This window comes from Tupaia chinensis, unplaced genomic scaffold, assembly GCF_000334495.1.
Source record: "Tupaia chinensis unplaced genomic scaffold, TupChi_1.0 Scaffold000624_1, whole genome shotgun sequence".
NCBI classification, from domain to species: Eukaryota; Metazoa; Chordata; class Mammalia; order Scandentia; family Tupaiidae; genus Tupaia; species Tupaia belangeri.
Genome location: NW_006160144.1, coordinates 186235 through 204013, shown reverse-complemented (window position 1 = coordinate 204013; position 17779 = coordinate 186235). Strand labels below are relative to the sequence as shown.

General features: G+C 39.6%; 1 protein-coding gene across 1 annotated transcript in view; it reads left to right on the top strand.

Annotated features, from left to right (window-relative positions):
* The window catches only part of EFCAB3 (EF-hand calcium binding domain 3), a 119139-nt gene that overhangs the window by 33266 nt on the left and 68094 nt on the right, over positions 1-17779 (top strand). Inside the window, exons 15-17 of the mRNA XM_006159101.3 lie at positions 2373-2477; positions 11522-11575; positions 13092-13196. Of these exons, the coding sequence (XP_006159163.1) occupies positions 2373-2477; positions 11522-11575; positions 13092-13196 (264 nt within the window). The remainder of the gene's footprint in view (positions 1-2372; positions 2478-11521; positions 11576-13091; positions 13197-17779) is intronic.

The window sequence follows — 17779 nt, the reverse complement described above, 5'->3', positions numbered from 1 at the left end:
TGGTGTGGTGGTTAAGGGCACTGGACTCCCACATGGCTGACTATGGTTCAAGTCCTGGACCTGGCGGCTTGCTTTCTCTCTCTCACTCTCGCTCTCTCTCTCTCTCTCTCTCTTGCTCTCTCTATCTCACTCTGTCCCTCTCTGGTCAAATTAAAATAAATAAATAATTTTAAATCAAATAATTCTTTTTTTTTTTTTTTGGAGAGGTTTTCGCTTTAGGGCACGTGCACTTACCAGATAGAGAGACATAGAGACAGAAAGTGAGAAATCACCCCCCAGAGGGGATGGTCACGCCGCAATCCCTTTGCCTCCATTCTCCCCCTGGGATCTTGGGCATGCACACACACGCACCTGGCATGAGTTTTAAGCCACCGGGTCCGGGACGCGAACCACGGTCAACTACGTGGGAGTCCAGCGACATAGCCATTACACTAACTGCTGGTTCCCAATCAAATAATTCTTTAAAAAATAAAGGGTTCTTATGTTGTGGCTGGTAGGTAGTATGGTTGTTAAGGGTGCTGGACTTCCACATGACTGATTGCAGTTCGAGTCCTGGACCTGGCGGCTTGCTTTCTCACTTTCTCTCTCACTCTATCCCTCTCTGGTCAAATTTTAAAAATAAGTAAATAAATAAAGTTAAATAAAATAATTCTTGGAAAAAATAAGTTCTTACACTGGGGTCACCAGGTGACATGGTGATTAAGGTGCTGGACTCCCACAAGACTGACTGTGGATTGAGTCTAGTGGCTTGAAAATCATGCTTGGCGTGGTAAGTTCATGCCCAAAATCCAGGCAGAAAATGGAGGAGAAGGGATTGCAACGTGGCCAACCCCCCTGGGAGGTGATTCCTCACTTTCCTTCTGGCTGTCTCTCTCTGGAGAGCATGTGTGCCCTATGGGGGAAACTTTTTATGTTTAGCATTTTTCTTTTAAATATTCTAACTTGTTTCCTGCCAATTATTATTATGACTTACAACTTACCATTCTTCTTTGGGTACATTTATTTTCTGGGATATAAAGTATCATATTGTGGGAAGTTTCTAACAGTTTTCTGGCTAGGTTTATATAGATTAGTTGTCCCAACTGTGAATCATTAGCCATGTCTACTCCTCTCTATTGCTGTTTCAGGGAATACTGAAGCAGAGCTCCTGGGTCAGTATTAAAAGAAATATTATATTTTCATTTTTTCTGTGTAATTATTCTTTTAATCACCAATTAGAAAATTTAATTTAAAATTGGAAAAAATTTCAAATACAAAAAATAAGAAAAGTATCCAACTCTGACTACTTAGAAAATTAAAATAAAGAGGGACCAGCAGTTAGCATAATTGTTCTGTCGCTGGACTCCCATATAGTTGACCATGGTTCGAGTCCCAGACCCAGTAGCTTAAACTCGTGCCAGGCGTGTGTGTGCCCAAGATCCCAAGAGGATAAGGAGGAGAAGGGATTGCAGTGTGTCCGTCTCCCCCTGGGGGGGGATTTCTTGCTTTCTGTCTCTCTGTCTCTCTCTGTCTTTCTGGCGAGCACACACGCCCTATAGCAAAAACCTCTCAAAAAAATTGAAATAAGGTAGTAAAAGTGGGCTAGTCCCATGGTCTGTTGGTTAAGAGTGCTGGATCCCTTGGGATCAGCAGTTGGCATAATGGCTATGTCACTGGACTCCCATGTAGTCAACCGCAGTTCAAGCCCAGAACCCCATGGCTTAAACTCACGCCAAACGCATGTGCATGTGTGCCCAAGATCCCAAGAGGAGAGTGGAGGAGAAGGGGTTGTGGTGTGACCATACCCCCTGGTTTGGGATTTCTCATTTTCTGGCTCTCTGTCTCTCTCTGTCTTTTTGGTGAGTGCATGCACCCTATAGCAAAAACCTCTCACAAGAAAAAGGGTGCTGGATCCCACATGGTCTGCCACTTAGTTTGAGTTCTAGCCCCAGCAGCTTGAAAGACATGACAGTTACATACATGGGTGTGCCTCAATTTCTGGGTGGAGAAATGGAAGTAAAGAGATCACAGCACAACCACCGTCCACTGAGGAGTGCTTTCTCTGATGTGTGTGCATGTCTGTCTGTCGGTCTTCCTCTGGCAAGTACATGCACCCTTTGGAAAAATAAAAAAGAAATGAGTCCCTCTACCTGTCATCAATCTAATCCCTCTCCTAAATGTAAATACTATTAGCCATTCAGTGTTTATCTTCCTTAAGTTTTTCTTACTTCTAACAGACATAGCTAAACCTGGAGGGAGACACACACACACACACACACACACACACATTAATAGGGTTTCTTGTGCTATTGTGCTTTACCCTCCAATTGGGGGTATTTGATATATGACCATGATTAGCATTTTTCACTCTTAACTATGTCTTTCTTCCTAAGGGCCAAGGGTCAAAATCAAAAAAGTGGAAAATATTTTGGAAAATATGGGAATTAGAATCAAGGATGAGGAACTTGAAGAACTAAAGAACCAACTCTCAGCGGATGGTGAGTGTTGCGGCTATCACTGTGCTCTTCAGAGAAACAGTGAGCCCTTCTATTAGAACTGCAGGAAGTAACTTTTTTGCTATCATAAGGAAACGAAAGTGAATAGAAAAGACTTAATCCTGATTCATGAAGAAACACAATCTTCAAAAATACTTTTGAAAGGATATGTCGGGACCAGCAGATGGCTAATGGTTACATCAAGGGACTCTCACATAGCCGACCACATTTCTAGTCCCGGCCTGAGCAACTTCAAACGCACACTGGGCACATGTGTGTGCATGCTCAAAATCCTGAGAGGAGACTGGAGGAGAAGGGATTGCAGCGTGGTCATCCCCCCATAGGGTGATTTCTCACTTTCTATCTCTCTATCTCTTTCTTTCTGGTGAGCACGCACACCCTATAGCAAGAATCTCTCTTTTTTTTTAAAAAAAAAAAAAGGACATGTCAAGGACACTATTTGTAGGACTCAGCCATGCCAAAGAATGCCACACACTTAGGGGGCTGAAGAAGAATGACTCCAAGGGCCAGTTGGTGGACAGCAGGGTGAGTCTGTGGTGCAGTGATAAAGCGTAATGCTCTGTAAGGAATCCCACATGGGAATGTTCCTGGTTCAAATCTGGGAATCTCCCTGAATACACTGAGTGTACACTTGATCCAGGGCTAGTTGAAAGCCTGGGGTGAATCATAGCATCAAAACCCAGTGGGTTCTCTCTGTCTCTCTCTGTGTCTCTCTGTCTCTCTTACTCATAGAAGAAATAAACTTTAAAAAAATGAACTGAAAAGAATATTTAAAAGAAAAATTAAGAAAATGAAAAGCCAGATGATGAACTAAGGAAGGATGGTTCCAAGACCAAGAGCTGATACTCTTGAGGTAGTAAAAGCCCTCATGCATTGAGGAGAAGCATATTGAGAGAAGAATAACCGGCAAATATACAAATAAGTAATTCATAAAAAGAGAAACTGCAGTGTTAATGCCCAATAGCATATGAAAGCATGCTTAACCTCACCAGTGACCATGACACACATTAATAGGGTTTCTTGTGCTATTGTGCTTTACCCTCCAATTGGGGGTATTTGATATATGACCATGATTAGCATTTTTCACTCTTAACTATGTCTTTCTTCCTAAGGGCCAAGGGTCAAAATCAAAAAAGTGGAAAATATTTTGGAAAATATGGGAATTAGAATCAAGGATGAGGAACTTGAAGAACTAAAGAACCAACTCTCAGCGGATGGTGAGTGTTGCGGCTATCACTGTGCTCTTCAGAGAAACAGTGAGCCCTTCTATTAGAACTGCAGGAAGTAACTTTTTTGCTATCATAAGGAAACGAAAGTGAATAGAAAAGACTTAATCCTGATTCATGAAGAAACACAATCTTCAAAAATACTTTTGAAAAAATATGTCGGGACCAGCAGATGGCTAATGGTTACATCAAGGGACTCTCACATAGCCGACCACATTTCTAGTCCCGGCCTGAGCAACTTCAAACGCACACTGGGCACATGTGTGTGCATGCTCAAAATCCTGAGAGGAGACTGGAGGAGAAGGGATTGCAGCGTGGTCATCCCCCCATAGGGTGATTTCTCACTTTCTATCTCTCTATCTCTTTCTTTCTGGTGAGCACGCACACCCTATAGCAAGAATCTCTCTTTTTTTTAAAAAAAAAAAAAAGGACATGTCAAGGACACTATTTGTAGGACTCAGCCATGCCAAAGAATGCCACACACTTAGGGGGCTGAAGAAGAATGACTCCAAGGGCCAGTTGGTGGACAGCAGGGTGAGTCTGTGGTGCAGTGATAAAGCGTAATGCTCTGTAAGGAATCCCACATGGGAATGTTCCTGGTTCAAATCTGGGAATCTCCCTGAATACACTGAGTGTACACTTGATCCAGGGCTAGTTGAAAGCCTGGGGTGAATCATAGCATCAAAACCCAGTGGGTTCTCTCTGTCTCTCTCTGTGTCTCTCTGTCTCTCTTACTCATAGAAGAAATAAACTTTAAAAAAATGAACTGAAAAGAATATTTAAAAGAAAAATTAAGAAAATGAAAAGCCAGATGATGAACTAAGGAAGGATGGTTCCAAGACCAAGAGCTGATACTCTTGAGGTAGTAAAAGCCCTCATGCATTGAGGAGAAGCATATTGAGAGAAGAATAACCGGCAAATATACAAATAAGTAATTCATAAAAAGAGAAACTGCAGTGTTAATGCCCAATAGCATATGAAAGCATGCTTAACCTCACCAGTGACCATGAAAGTACTAAATAAAACAGCAAACAGAACTGTTTTCACTCACTGGATTGGCAAAAGTTAAAATGATTGATAATATTGGGGCCAGAAGGTGGCATGGTGGTTGAGGGTGCTAGACTCCCACATGGCCAACCACAATTCAAGTCCTGGACTTGGTGTCTTGCTTTCTCACTTTCCCTCTCTCTCACGCTGGTCAAATTTAATAAGTAAATAAAGTTAAATAAAATAATGCTAAAAAATTAATACTATCTATTTCTTTTGATAAAATGGGGAAGAGATTCACTGATATATATCAATGAGAGTTGGCATTGGTCCACGTCCTACTGGGAAAGTCATCCGGCAAAAAAAAAAAAAAAAAAAATCTCTTTTTCCTGGGAAATCTAGGCTGTGTTCCTCATCTGTAATGCACAAACTTTCTTTGTGATGAGTCCTGGTCCCTGTTCTTCCACAAACTTGCTGATAAGTAATTTCATACTCCTTAATCTTAGTTTCTTTGTATGTAAAATGGAGAGTTAAACCAAATAATTCTCTATGATCACTTTTGTTCTGAAACTAATATAGATAATGCATGTGAAACATGTAATGCAGTCTAAAATACTCAGCAAACGTTAGTAATAATGATGGTAGTTGTGTTAATCATGGAAAAGGTGGAAAAGATGTTGAACAGCAGAAGAAAAAAATTCTAGATCTGTGAACCAATTTTGCCTGTTTTGAGAATATTTTTAAAGTTATCAATTCTAACAGTAAATATTTGCTTATCAATTATGATTTTTTGGGGGGAGAGGTTTTTGCTATAGGGTGCGTGTGTGCTCACCAGAACGACAGAGAGAGACAGAGAGACAGAAAGCGAGAAATCACCCCCCGGGGGGATGGCCACGCTGCAATCCCTTCTCCATTCTCCTCTCGGGATCTTGGGTGTGCACACACATGTGCCCAGCGTGAGTTTAAGCCACTGGGTCTGGGACTCGAACCATGGTTGACTACATGGGAGTCCAGCGACATAGCCATTATGCCAACTGCTGGACTCTCAATTATGATTTTTATATAAATAAATTAGGCAAGATGAAATTTAAAACATTTACAGAAAAGTATTAGGCTTACTGTCTTTCTTCTCAATTACTCCTATTCTTATTCTTTTTTTTAAAGAATTATTTATTTAACTTTATTTATTTATACATTTTTATTTTAATTTACCAGAGAGAGAGAGAGAGAGAAAGTAAGAAACAAGCCACCAGGTCAAGGACTCAAACTGTAGTCGCCCATGTGGGAATCCAGTGCCCTCAACGACCACGCCATCTGCCGGCCCCCATTATTCTTTTTTTTTTTTTTTAAGATTTTTGCTTTCAGGGTTGGCTGGGGAGAGACAAAGAGAGACAGTGAGAAGAATAACCATGCTGGGATCTCTTCTCTATTTTCCTCCTGGGATTTTAGGCCCATAAACACATGCATCCAGCATGATTTTCAAGTCGCCAGATCTGGGATAGCCTTCACCACCATGCCACCTGCTGGCACCACTCTTACCTTTACTCTTAGGCACTTTAATATTTTCCACATAGATCCGGAGCTTTCAACTATTGTGCCATGGACCCCTTGGAACATCTGAAGAATAAACCACTTCTGAGTGTGTTTTTAAATGCATAAGATAAAATATATAGAAATACAAAGAAACAATGTCAATTATCATAGATTATCATTGTCAATTAAAATGTAAATTATTAGTATTTACTAAAACGTTTAGCAAGTCCTTGTGGCAGGTCAAATAATTAACATTATTAAGTAGCTGTAAACATAAGTAACATTTCAATGTTAACAACTGTAGTGTGTGATATGAAAATGTCTTTGTTGCATTAGCAACAAAATCACAGGTTCTGCTACTACTACCATGGTTTGTTACCTACATTAGTAATTGAAGAAAATGCCAACCTTAGGTACTGGTCAGTGAAAATAAAGATGTATTTTTGCCATTCAAGCTTTAGGACCCCTGAATTCTATCAATAGAGGGTCTGTTGACCCCAGGTTAAGAACTCCTGATACAAGTTATCCATAGACACCCTTGAGCCCCTTCCTGTTTTGGACCCCCTAAACTTCAACCATCTTTTCCTCCTATCCACCGTAGCTACCACACACAGTAATAACCTAGACCTTTTCCTCGCCTAATACGTCATCACCTCTAAAGTGTCAATTTCATATACTACTCTCTAACCTTTATCCTTCCAGTTCACTTACTATGCAGACCTATCTATGATAACACAATGTAGGAATCCCTGAAAAAACTTTATTCTGTAAAAGTGCCCACTAAAATAATTGAGTTTAAGAGGGAAATTCTGGAAGCACACTCAAAATCTATGCCACTTTGTAACCAGGACACCAACAAAGTAGTAACTGATGCTACCAATACATAAGCAAAGTTGGACAGTCCAGGCAAATACTGGGTTGTCGGAAAAGTCATGATGCATTTTTGCATGGAAAAGTATGGCCGGAAGCTATTAAAACACACACACACACACAAATCCACACCCCCAGAACAAATGGAAGTAGAGCTATGAGCTCTATAGGTTCACTATTTGTTTCCTTCTGAATAGCAGGTACTGATTTTTTTATTTTATTAAAATTAAACAGAGGTCCAGCAGGTGGTGTGATAGTTAAGGCCCTGGACTCCCACATGGGCCACCACAGTGTGAGTCCTGGACTTCACGGCTTGCTTTCTCACTTTCCCTTTCTCTCTCTCTGGTCAAATTGAAAAAATAGTAATAATAGATAAATAATTAAAATGAATAATTCTTTTTAAAAAATTGAACAGAAAAGGTTTTTGCTGTAGCCAATCCAGAGTTTTTTTCTGTTCTTGATGAAGTTTATATTCTACTTTTGTTACCTAGGGGAAAGTGTGAATCAACACATCTGTCACATCACTGTGACAGAATGTAGAAGTCCGGCCACTCTCCAGTCATGTGGAGACCTTCGTGCCTTTGACCCTACCATTTTTTCATTATTCAACAACCACCACCGCCATGTCAGTCTGAAACACAAAAAGTATATATGCCAGTACCCAAGTTCTGACAGTCTGAAGGACTAGAGGAAGAGAACCACCATGTGACAAGGTCCTGTGGAAGATGCTCTTCTCTTTCTCTTTCTCTCATGCCCCTAGTTTTATCATAAATGAAAAAAAAAATTTTTTTTAATGATCTGGCTCCACAACACTGTGGTTAAAGCACATGGTGGACCCCGTTCTGAATCCTGGCCTCCACAGTTTGAAAACAATGCCAGCTGCACATGCATGCTTGCCCCCAATCCTAGTAGGATGGAGAAATGGAGAAGAGAGTGTAGCGTGACCACACCCCATTGGAGTGTGCGCTCACTCTCGCTCTCTCTCTCTCTCTCTCTCTCTTTCACTCTTTCTTTCTGGCAAGTGTATGTATCTTCTAACAATAAATAAATAATATTATCGATGACCTACCTCTTGTCAAGATCGTAGTCAATTCTTCATTCTTATTTTACTTGACATTTTGGCAGCATTTGATTTAACTACCCTCTCTTCACTGAAATGTTTCTTCCTGCAGACTTTTGATGCCCAATATTTACCTGTTTATCTTCTTCTCTCACTGACAGCTCCCTCTCAGTTTCCTTTTCTGACTCTTCTTGCCCTTTTATGACTCATCTCCGACTAATGAAGTGCTCTAGGGATAGCCCCTTGGCTGTTTTTTGGTTTGTTTTATCTATAGCTTCTTTCTAGAAAACTGCATTTAGTTTCACTGGCTTAGACACCTTCTCTAAAGTGACAGAATAAATTTATACTTTTAGCTCAGTCTCCCTTAGGATATGTCAAAAAAAAAAAGTGCTGTTTGATATCTCCACTTGGGTTTCTAAAGTGCATTACCAACTTAATGAAGATACTGATTAATTCCCCTAAAAAGTGTCAAGCCCACTCCATCTCAGTAAAGACATTCTGTCTGCTCTGTTGACTACGGGGTGAGGGGGGAGACTAGATTTCATCTTTGATTTTTCTTTCCCTCATATCCACATTCAAATCTAGAGCTCCAAATGAAAAATACACCCTGAATCCATTTACCTATCACCATCTCCACGGCTGCAGCCATAGACAAGTGACCATCATGTTTTCTGGGCCTGAGTCTCCTACCTAGTCTCCATTCCTTCCATTTCCTCATCATGCACACACTAGCTGAAGTAATATTGTTCCTTTTTTCTGCATTTTTTTCTTTTTTAAATGAGAGAAAGATAGGGGGGAGAGACAGAGATAGGTTTGTTTGTTTGTTTGAGAGATTTTTGCTATAGGGTGTGTGCGTGTGCGTGTACTTGCCAGAGAGACAGAAAGTGAGAAATCACTCCCCAGGGGGGATGGTCATGACTAAATCCCTTCTCTTCCGTTCTGTTCTCAGGACTTTGGGCATACATGCACATGTCCCCAGTGTCAATTTTAAGCCACTGGGTCCAGGACTCAAACCACGGTCAGCAATGTGGAAGTCCAGCAATGTAACCATTATGTCATCTGCTAGTCCCCAGAGGTAGATATTTTTAACAGGGTCTCACGATGTCACAATCCTCCTGACATGGACTCCCAATTAGAATTATAAGCATACACACTTGTGCTCAGCATGTTCGGGTTGGCCCAGGAACCGAAACACAGGCCCCTTAGTCTCCCAAGCTGTGGCTGAAATGAGCTTCTTCAAGGCTTCCAATAACATTCCATGCAAACAAAATAAAATCTAAACTTTATCATCATGGCACGCAGATCTGCATGATTTGGCCCCTGTCACAAGGGCCTTCTCTATATCTTTTAATCAAATTGCATCTCAAAAATATTATACATACTCTTTTCTACTTGGAGTGTTTCTTTGCTAACTTTTTTTTTCTTTGAGAGAGAGAGACTTTTGCTATAGGGCACGTGTACTCACCAGAGAGACAGAGCCAGAAAGCAAAAAATCACCCTCTGGGTGATGGCCATGCTGCAATCCCTTCTCCTCCAGTCTCCTCTGGAGACTTGAGGGATGCACACACACATGCCTAACTTGAGTTTAAGCTACCAGGGCCAAGACTCAAACCATGGTCGACTACGTGGGAGTCCAGAGACATAGCCATTATATCATCTGCTGGTCCCTCTTCTCTAATTGTTAACATGGCTACCCTCTTAATATTCAAGCCTCAACCCTTCTCAGAAAGGCCTTTCCTAATCTCCTTGTCTAAGCAATCCCATCCTTCATTATAGTGCCCTATTGTCTTTGATAGCATTCTAACAGTACCTCAGATGATCCTTTCCGTTTATGTTTATTGTCAGTCTTCCTCCACTATTTTGTACACTGCTTGAGAGTAGCTTGATTACTGACTTATCTCCAAAGCCCAGCAAAGTTTCTCACACGTAGAAGGTGCTCCATAAATATGGAGCAATTGATTAACTGACCAAATAAAAATATGTAGGGTCGGGACCAGCAGATGGCAAAATAGTTACATCACTGGACTCACACATAGTTGACCATTATTCAAGTCCCAGCCCCAGTGGCTTAAAACTCACACCAGGTACATGTGTGTGCATGCCCAACATCCTGAGAGGAAAATGGAGGAGAAGGGATTGCGGCATGTCCAGCTTCTCCAGGAATAATTTCTTGCTTTATGTCTCTCTGTCTCTCTTTGTCTCCCTGGCAAGTGCACATGCCCTATAGCAAAAATCTCTCTAAAAAAATTTATATGGGGACCCACAGTTGGCATAATGGTTTTGTCGCTAGACTCCCATGTAGTTGACCACAGTTTGAGTCCCAGACCCTTGTGGCTTAAACTCATGCCAGGCATGTGTGCGCACATGCCCAAAATCCCAAGAGGAGAATGGAGGAGAAGGGATTGCAGTGTGACCATCCCCCCTGGTGGGTGATTTCTTGCTTTCTGTCTCTCTGTCTCTCTCTGTCTGGCGAGCGCATGCACCCTATAGCAAAAATCTCTCTCAATTGAAAAAAATATATGTATGTATATATGTAGAGTTGGGTTTATTTATCTTATCTCCCTGCATGTTATTGTAACCAATCACTTCTTTATTTTATTTTTTTTGAGAGGTTTTTTTGCTATAGGGTGCATGCGCTCGCCAGACAGAGAGAGACAGAGAGACAGAAAGCAAGAAATCACCCACCAGGGGGGATGGTCACACTGCAATCCCTTCTCCTCCATTCTCCTCTTGGGATCTTCGGCATGCACGCACACACGCCTGGCATGAGTTTTAAGTCACCGGGTCCAGGACACGAACCACGGTCGACTACATGGGAGTCCAGCGACATAGCCATTATGCTAACTGCTGGTCCCTTACTTAATTATTTTTAATTGCCAAAGCCTTCATGCACTTGCCAGAAAAAGACAGAGAGAGTGAGAGAAAGCACCCTTCAATGGGCCATGCCACAATCCTGTCTCCATTTCTCCATCCTCTCAGGGTCTGGGGCATGCACATGTGTCTACTGTGTTTTTCAAACTGCCAGGACCAGGATTCAAACTATATAGGCCATGTAGGATCTGACTCCCTTAACCACTAGACAACAAGGCTGGCCTACAATTGTTTTTTAATTTAGACCATTCTGGTCATCTCTAAAAGAAAAAAAGGAATATACAGTAATGATTTATTCTAGACTGAAAGCTTTCTTTGTTTCAATGATAACACAGTTGTCTCTAAGCATGAGTCCATAGACTCCTTAGGAAAATGAGTAATGGATTTTCATGATTTTAGAACTTAATACAGCATAAAATTTTTGACTCTGAGTAACATCAACTTATCTAATTCTGAAATATATTTTCCTTGCCTTATAGGTGATAGAACAGTTGATCTGAATGATCTGATGGATGCTGTTAGTTACATCATGGGTGAGTTACAAGCTATAGTGGAAAGGTGTTATAAATAGCATCTCACTACTTTGCTATTAATAGTAGAGAAAAATGTCTTCCTTTCATAAATATTTGAATTCTTTTGTATAACATAAGTTCTATTTTTGTGGGTGCTGCTGAACTTGAGTAATCATTAACTAATCCATATATATATATTTATGCCTGTAATAATCTCTGAAAATTTCTCCATGAAAGCTCTTTGATATAGTAACAGATATCAAGAACGACAGGACTATTCATACTCTTTTCTTCATTAACTGAGAAATTGCTCTTGTGGAAATAATTTTACTGAATAAAAGAAATAAAATCTCTGCCTAAAGATGGACATTCTCACAGTGATGAGAAAATTTAAACAGATTAGAATTATCTCACCAGATTAATATGATATCATGTGTTGAAGATTATCTGGCAACTTGGAAAATTGTTTATGAAGGAATGACTTTAGGTTAGAAAAACATAATACAAAATTGTGTGTATATTAGATTTGTACATTGTAAAAATATAGTCTTATTGTCAAAGACCAGAATGGAATATGAAAAACTACAGTTGGTTTTAGTGGCTGGAAGTTAAAATTATATTTATTTTCCCTTTTACATTAATCTTCAATGCTGTTACATTATTTTTTGAATAGAAGAAAATCATTCTGATTTTGTTAAGATGAACATATTATTAGAACATACAATAACCAGAAAAGCAAATATATTGGGAACAGAAAAGTCATAATATATTTTTTCCATGCAAAAGTGCCTCATGACTTTTCTGACGACCCAGTATTTTGAAACAAATAAAAATATAAGAGGCCGGCAGGTGGTGTGGTGGTTAAGGAACTGGATTCCCACATGACTGACCACAGTTCAAGTCCTGGACCTGGCAGCTTGCTTTTTCATTTTTTTTTCTCTCTCTCTCTCTGTCCCTCTCTGGTCAAATTAAAATAAATTAAATAAATAAATAAAGTTAAATAAAATAATTCTTCAAAAAATTTAAAATTTATGGACACATGTGCGTGCGTGCCCAAGATCCCAAGAGGAGAATGGAGGAGAAGGGATTGCAACGTGGCCATCTCCCGTGGGGGGGTGATTGCTTGCTTTCTGTCTCTCTGTCTCTCTCTGTCTGTCTGGCAAGCGCACGCGCCCTATAGCAAAAACCTCTCAAAAAAAATTTTTTTTTAATTTAAAAACTGGCCTGTAGAAAAAAAAACTTGAGTTTTTAGGTGAGCTAAAAGGAAAAGAAAAAAATCAAATCAAAGTTCCTATGTGTAGCTTAATTTGCTATGGGTTTGGCAACAACCCTCCAGTCAGTTCCTAACTCCTGGTATACCGTCTTCCTTGTAACCACCTTCTGATTCTCTGAACCAGAATAAAAACATGTCATTTTTTTTCTAACCCTCCTATTAATCAAGGGTCTACATGGGTGATGGTATATGTAAGCATAGATAACGTTCTTCAGCCTTTGTAAATAGTTCTATTTCTGCTATCTATTTCTCACCTTTTCTAAGGAGAGGTGATTGATGTCCAGAACCTAGACAATTTTCTGGCAAGTGAGGGGATTGAGCTCACAGAAGGAGAAAGGAAGAAGCTGATGCCTCATTTGACATTTAATGGTAAAGTGTTATTTTCAGTAATTCTATTGTCTTATTAGAGGTATAGTTTTTTACTATATTTTATTTCTTTTACACATTCAGTCATGCTATTTAGCTTATACAGTGAATATTTCAACATATTTTTGTTAGCCTGTGTGTAAAAGCCTCAGAAATGAGCCTTATCTTTTAACACCTCGAACAGTGCTTCTAAAACTTGAAAGTGTGTGTGTTACCCAGATGTCTTCTTAAAATGCAAATTTGGGGGCCAGCAGATGGTGGTTAAGGCACTCGATTCCCACATGGCCGACCACAGTTCAAATCTCAGACCTCGTGACTTGAAAATGTCTCTGGGTGTGTGTGCATTTATACCCAAAATCCGGTGAGAAGAATGGAGGAGGGGGTGATTTCTCACTTACCCTCTCTTTCTCTCTGTCTCTCTCCAGTGAGTGCACATGCCCTGTGGCAAAAACCTAAAGATAAAATAAATAAAAGTGCATATTTTAATTCAAGTCTAGGGTGAATTCTGGGATTCTGTATTTCTAGCAAGCTCACAGGTAATTCCAATGACCGGTACATGGCCCACATTCTCCTTTCAGAGACCTAAAAGATGAAGAAAAGAGATGATTTGTTAAGACTGTACCCGAGGGGCCAGCAGGTGGCATGGTGGCTAAGGCGCTGGACTCTCACATGGTCAGCCACGCTGGAGCCCTGGACTTGGCAATTTGCTTTTCCACTTTCCCTCTCTCTCTCTTTGATCACATTAAAAATGATAATAATAAATTAGATAGTTATTTGAAAAAAAAAGAAGAAAGAAAGAAAAAGATTTTATCTGGAGGGCCAGCCTGTAGCCTGGTAGTTAAAGCAGCAGGATCCCACATAGCCGACTGTGTGGGTTGAGTTCCAGACATAGTAGCTTGAAAAAACACATCGGCTGAGTATGCATGCATGCACAAATCCCAAAAAGAGGGAGAAGGGATTACTGCGTAAGCATGCCTCATGGGGATGCGCTTTCTCACTTTCCATTTTTCTCGTGTGTCTCTATCTCTTTCCAGTGAGTGGACATGCCTTCTGGCCAATAACAAGAAAATAAAAACAGTATTAAGGAGAGACATGGGACAAGGGGAGATAGTTTGGGGTTGGTTGACTTGTTTGCTTGTTTGTTTGTTCATTGAAATTTTTGTTATTCTTTGCTGAGTTTAGCATGTGACTTACCCACTGGTCCTGTGTTATAAAACTACTTTTTCATTTCTTTTACCTTCTTTGTTATTCAAAAAAATTATCTAACTGCAGTGGAGGATAGTTTCTCTTGTTATAATTCTTTAGCAATATGGCTAGATGGTCTCTGTACACCTCTGACTTTGAATTAAAAAGACCGTGTATTGATTTACGCAACCAAAAAATGTGTTGGTCACAGCGTATTTCCAGGCACTATCATAGGCACCAGGAATACAAGGGTGAAGAAGGGAGTACACACTGGGCTTCCTCTGCTAAGTCCAACTGAAAGTAGGAGCTGAAACACTAAACCAGTATGTTTCTGAAATCATGATTTTTAAAGCAATAATATGCACCCATGCATTTAAAATATTTCTTGTTTTCTATTATCTCCAATCTGTCATCTCTTCCTGTTCACTCATACCCATTTTCTTTAGTCTTTTTAATTAAAGAGATTCTTCACAACTCTTCCAAATTTACTGTTCTTGACCTCATCATCACCTACCTCTTAAGGAATCAGTTCTTTAATAATTCCTTTTGACATAATTAATTTCATCTGTCTCTCTCCTCTCTGCCTATAAACAGGCAACCTGGGCCCAGCTCTGTGGTGCAACAGTAATGAGCTATCCAAGAGAAGCTGGATCCCACATGGCGACTGTAATTCAGACCCCAAGCCTAGTCAGCCTGGAACATGCTGGGCATGCATGCAAGTACTCAGAGAGCTAGAGAGCTGGAGGGGACAGTGGTGTGACCGGAATCTGTGGAGGGTGCTTCGCTTCTTTCTCTTTCTCTCTCGTGCACACACACATGCCCTATTATGAACAAAGAAAAAATATACCATCTATTGCCTGCATGACTGTAGTAGCCTCTCACTAACCTCCCTACTACCAGTCATGCTTCCTTCCAGTCCATTCTGTTTTCTCTCTCTCAAAGACTCTCCATTTGTTTTCACGACTTTACCACAGTAAACTTTCCAGCCTCCTTGCCATTTCTCTGCTCATACTTCACTTCAATCACACAGCACAACTTAAAAGTTCTGAAGCAATTGCACATCTAGGCCCTTTGCCTGAAAAACCATCTCCTTCTCTCAAAGAGGTCCCTGAACCCTCAGGTTTGCTGAGATAACCTCATTCTATGTATAGGGTAGGGAATGTACACTTCTAGCATCAATCTTATCTTTAGGAACTCTCGAGTAAGTTAGGGAAATGTACCCTTCTTTTATACTTATGGCTCCAATTTTCTACCTTGATTGAATCTTCAATTCCTGCTTTGTGTTTCTTCTACTATGTCACTGTGGTCTTAAATTCTGTGACTCCATTGGAAACTGCCTTATCTCAACATTTACCAACTTAACGATGAATGGATAGCTGATTGTGCTGAAATTTCTTAAAATATAATAATAAATGTCCTTATTCTTACTATTTCTATAACCATTCACTTCCTATTTGATCTGTTTCTCAAGTTTCAGCCTCTCCTTTATTGTTGGGGAGTAAGCTGAGAGATGTTCAGAGTTCTAGAGAGAGAGAAATAAATGCTGCGAGTCTCAAAACAAACATACATAACATTTTGTAGAACTAAAAAAATTACTTTCTTATCAGAATCCTTGAGGGTGCACGCAGGGTGACTGCTGCTCCTTTTCCTTGTTGGTAGCATCATGGAAGAAGCATTCTGACCCTTGGTCTTACACCTGTCCTCAACCTTTCTCCATAGTCCTTTCTCTTACAGATGCTATTCTGGCTTGGGTATGATTTTGAAATCTCCAGGTTTTTCCCAGTACACTGTTGGTAGAACTGTAAATTAGTGTAGTCATTATGGAGAATGTATGGAAGCTCCCAAAAACTTTAAAAATAGAACTACCATATGACCCAGCAATCCCACTTCTGAGTATATTTTCAAAAGAATTTATATCAGCATGTCAAAAAGGTATCTGCACTCCCATGTTTGAGACAGCACTGTTCATAGCCACAATATGGAATCAACCCAAGTGTACATCACCAGGTGAATGGATAAGAAAATGTGGTGTGTGTGTGTGTATATGTATATATATATATGAGGATACTATCCAGCTTTTAAAAAGACATTATTTGCAACAATATAGATGAAACTGGAGAATGTTATGTTAAGTGAAATAAGCCAGGAACAGAAAGACAAATACCACATGATCTCACTTATGTGAGGAATTTTAAAAAGATGACTGCTTAGAAGCAGAGAGTAGAATGGAGGTTACCAAGAGCTGGGGATAGAATCAGAGGAATGGAATTGGGGAGCTGTAGATAAAAGAATATGAAATTTTATTTAGACAGGAGGAATGAATTCAAGAGATCTATAGTATATTAGTATTATAATTAACAACAAAGTATTATATACTTGAAAATTGCTAAAAGAAAGTAGATTTGGGGGCTAGCCCATGGCTTTGTGGTTAACGAGCCAGATCTCACATAACTCACTGCACAGTTCAAGTCCCAGACCTGACAGCTTAAAAAAACACCAGGTGCATGTGTGTGTACCCAAAATCCTGAAGAGAGGGATAAATGGAGAAGGGATTGCAGTGTGACTGTGCCTCATGGGAGATGTTTTCTCTCTCTCTTTCTCTCTCTGGCAAGCACATGCACCTTTTGGCAAAGTAAAGAAAAGAGAGAGAAAAAGTAGATTCTAAGCATTGTTACTACAAAAAAATAGTATATGCGGTATTGCATATGTTAATTAGCTCAATTTAGCCATTGCACAGTATATACATATATCAAAGGATCTTTTTTTAAAAAAAAGAATTTCCTTGTACACCATTAACATATACAATTTTTGTCAATTTAAAAATATATAACTTTTGTGAAATACATCTGCAAGCAACTTGAAAAGAGTTGATCTCAATCTAGGATATCCATTTGACCAAAATGAATTCCTGCATATTATTCACCCTGTATTTGGCAGAATTAACTGAATACTCTTTAGGCCATTTGTTAATATTTTCTAAAACCTTCCCTGACTTTAAGCACCATATATGTATACAGCATGAAACACTTCCCCTCACTCTACACACTCTCAGTATACCTCATTCACAATTCAACTCGGAAGACTTCTAGAACACTCCATGAAAAGCTCTAAACTGATCAGAAAATTAGGTAAAGTGTTACTTGCTGTCTAGTCTCACTTACAGGGATCCATAAAGAATTATTCCATACTTTTGACAGAATGAGCTTAATTTTTGTTCATTCTAAATTATTATTCTCCTTTTCCTTAACTTCCTTATTTGTGTTTCCTCTACTGAAATAGTATTCCTTATTATGTAACGTAAGTCCTTATTATATTAATGTGTGATTGTTCTAAGGGTTACTTAATATAAGAATAAACTTGGCCTTGTCTAAAGTAAAAATATATATATATATATATATATA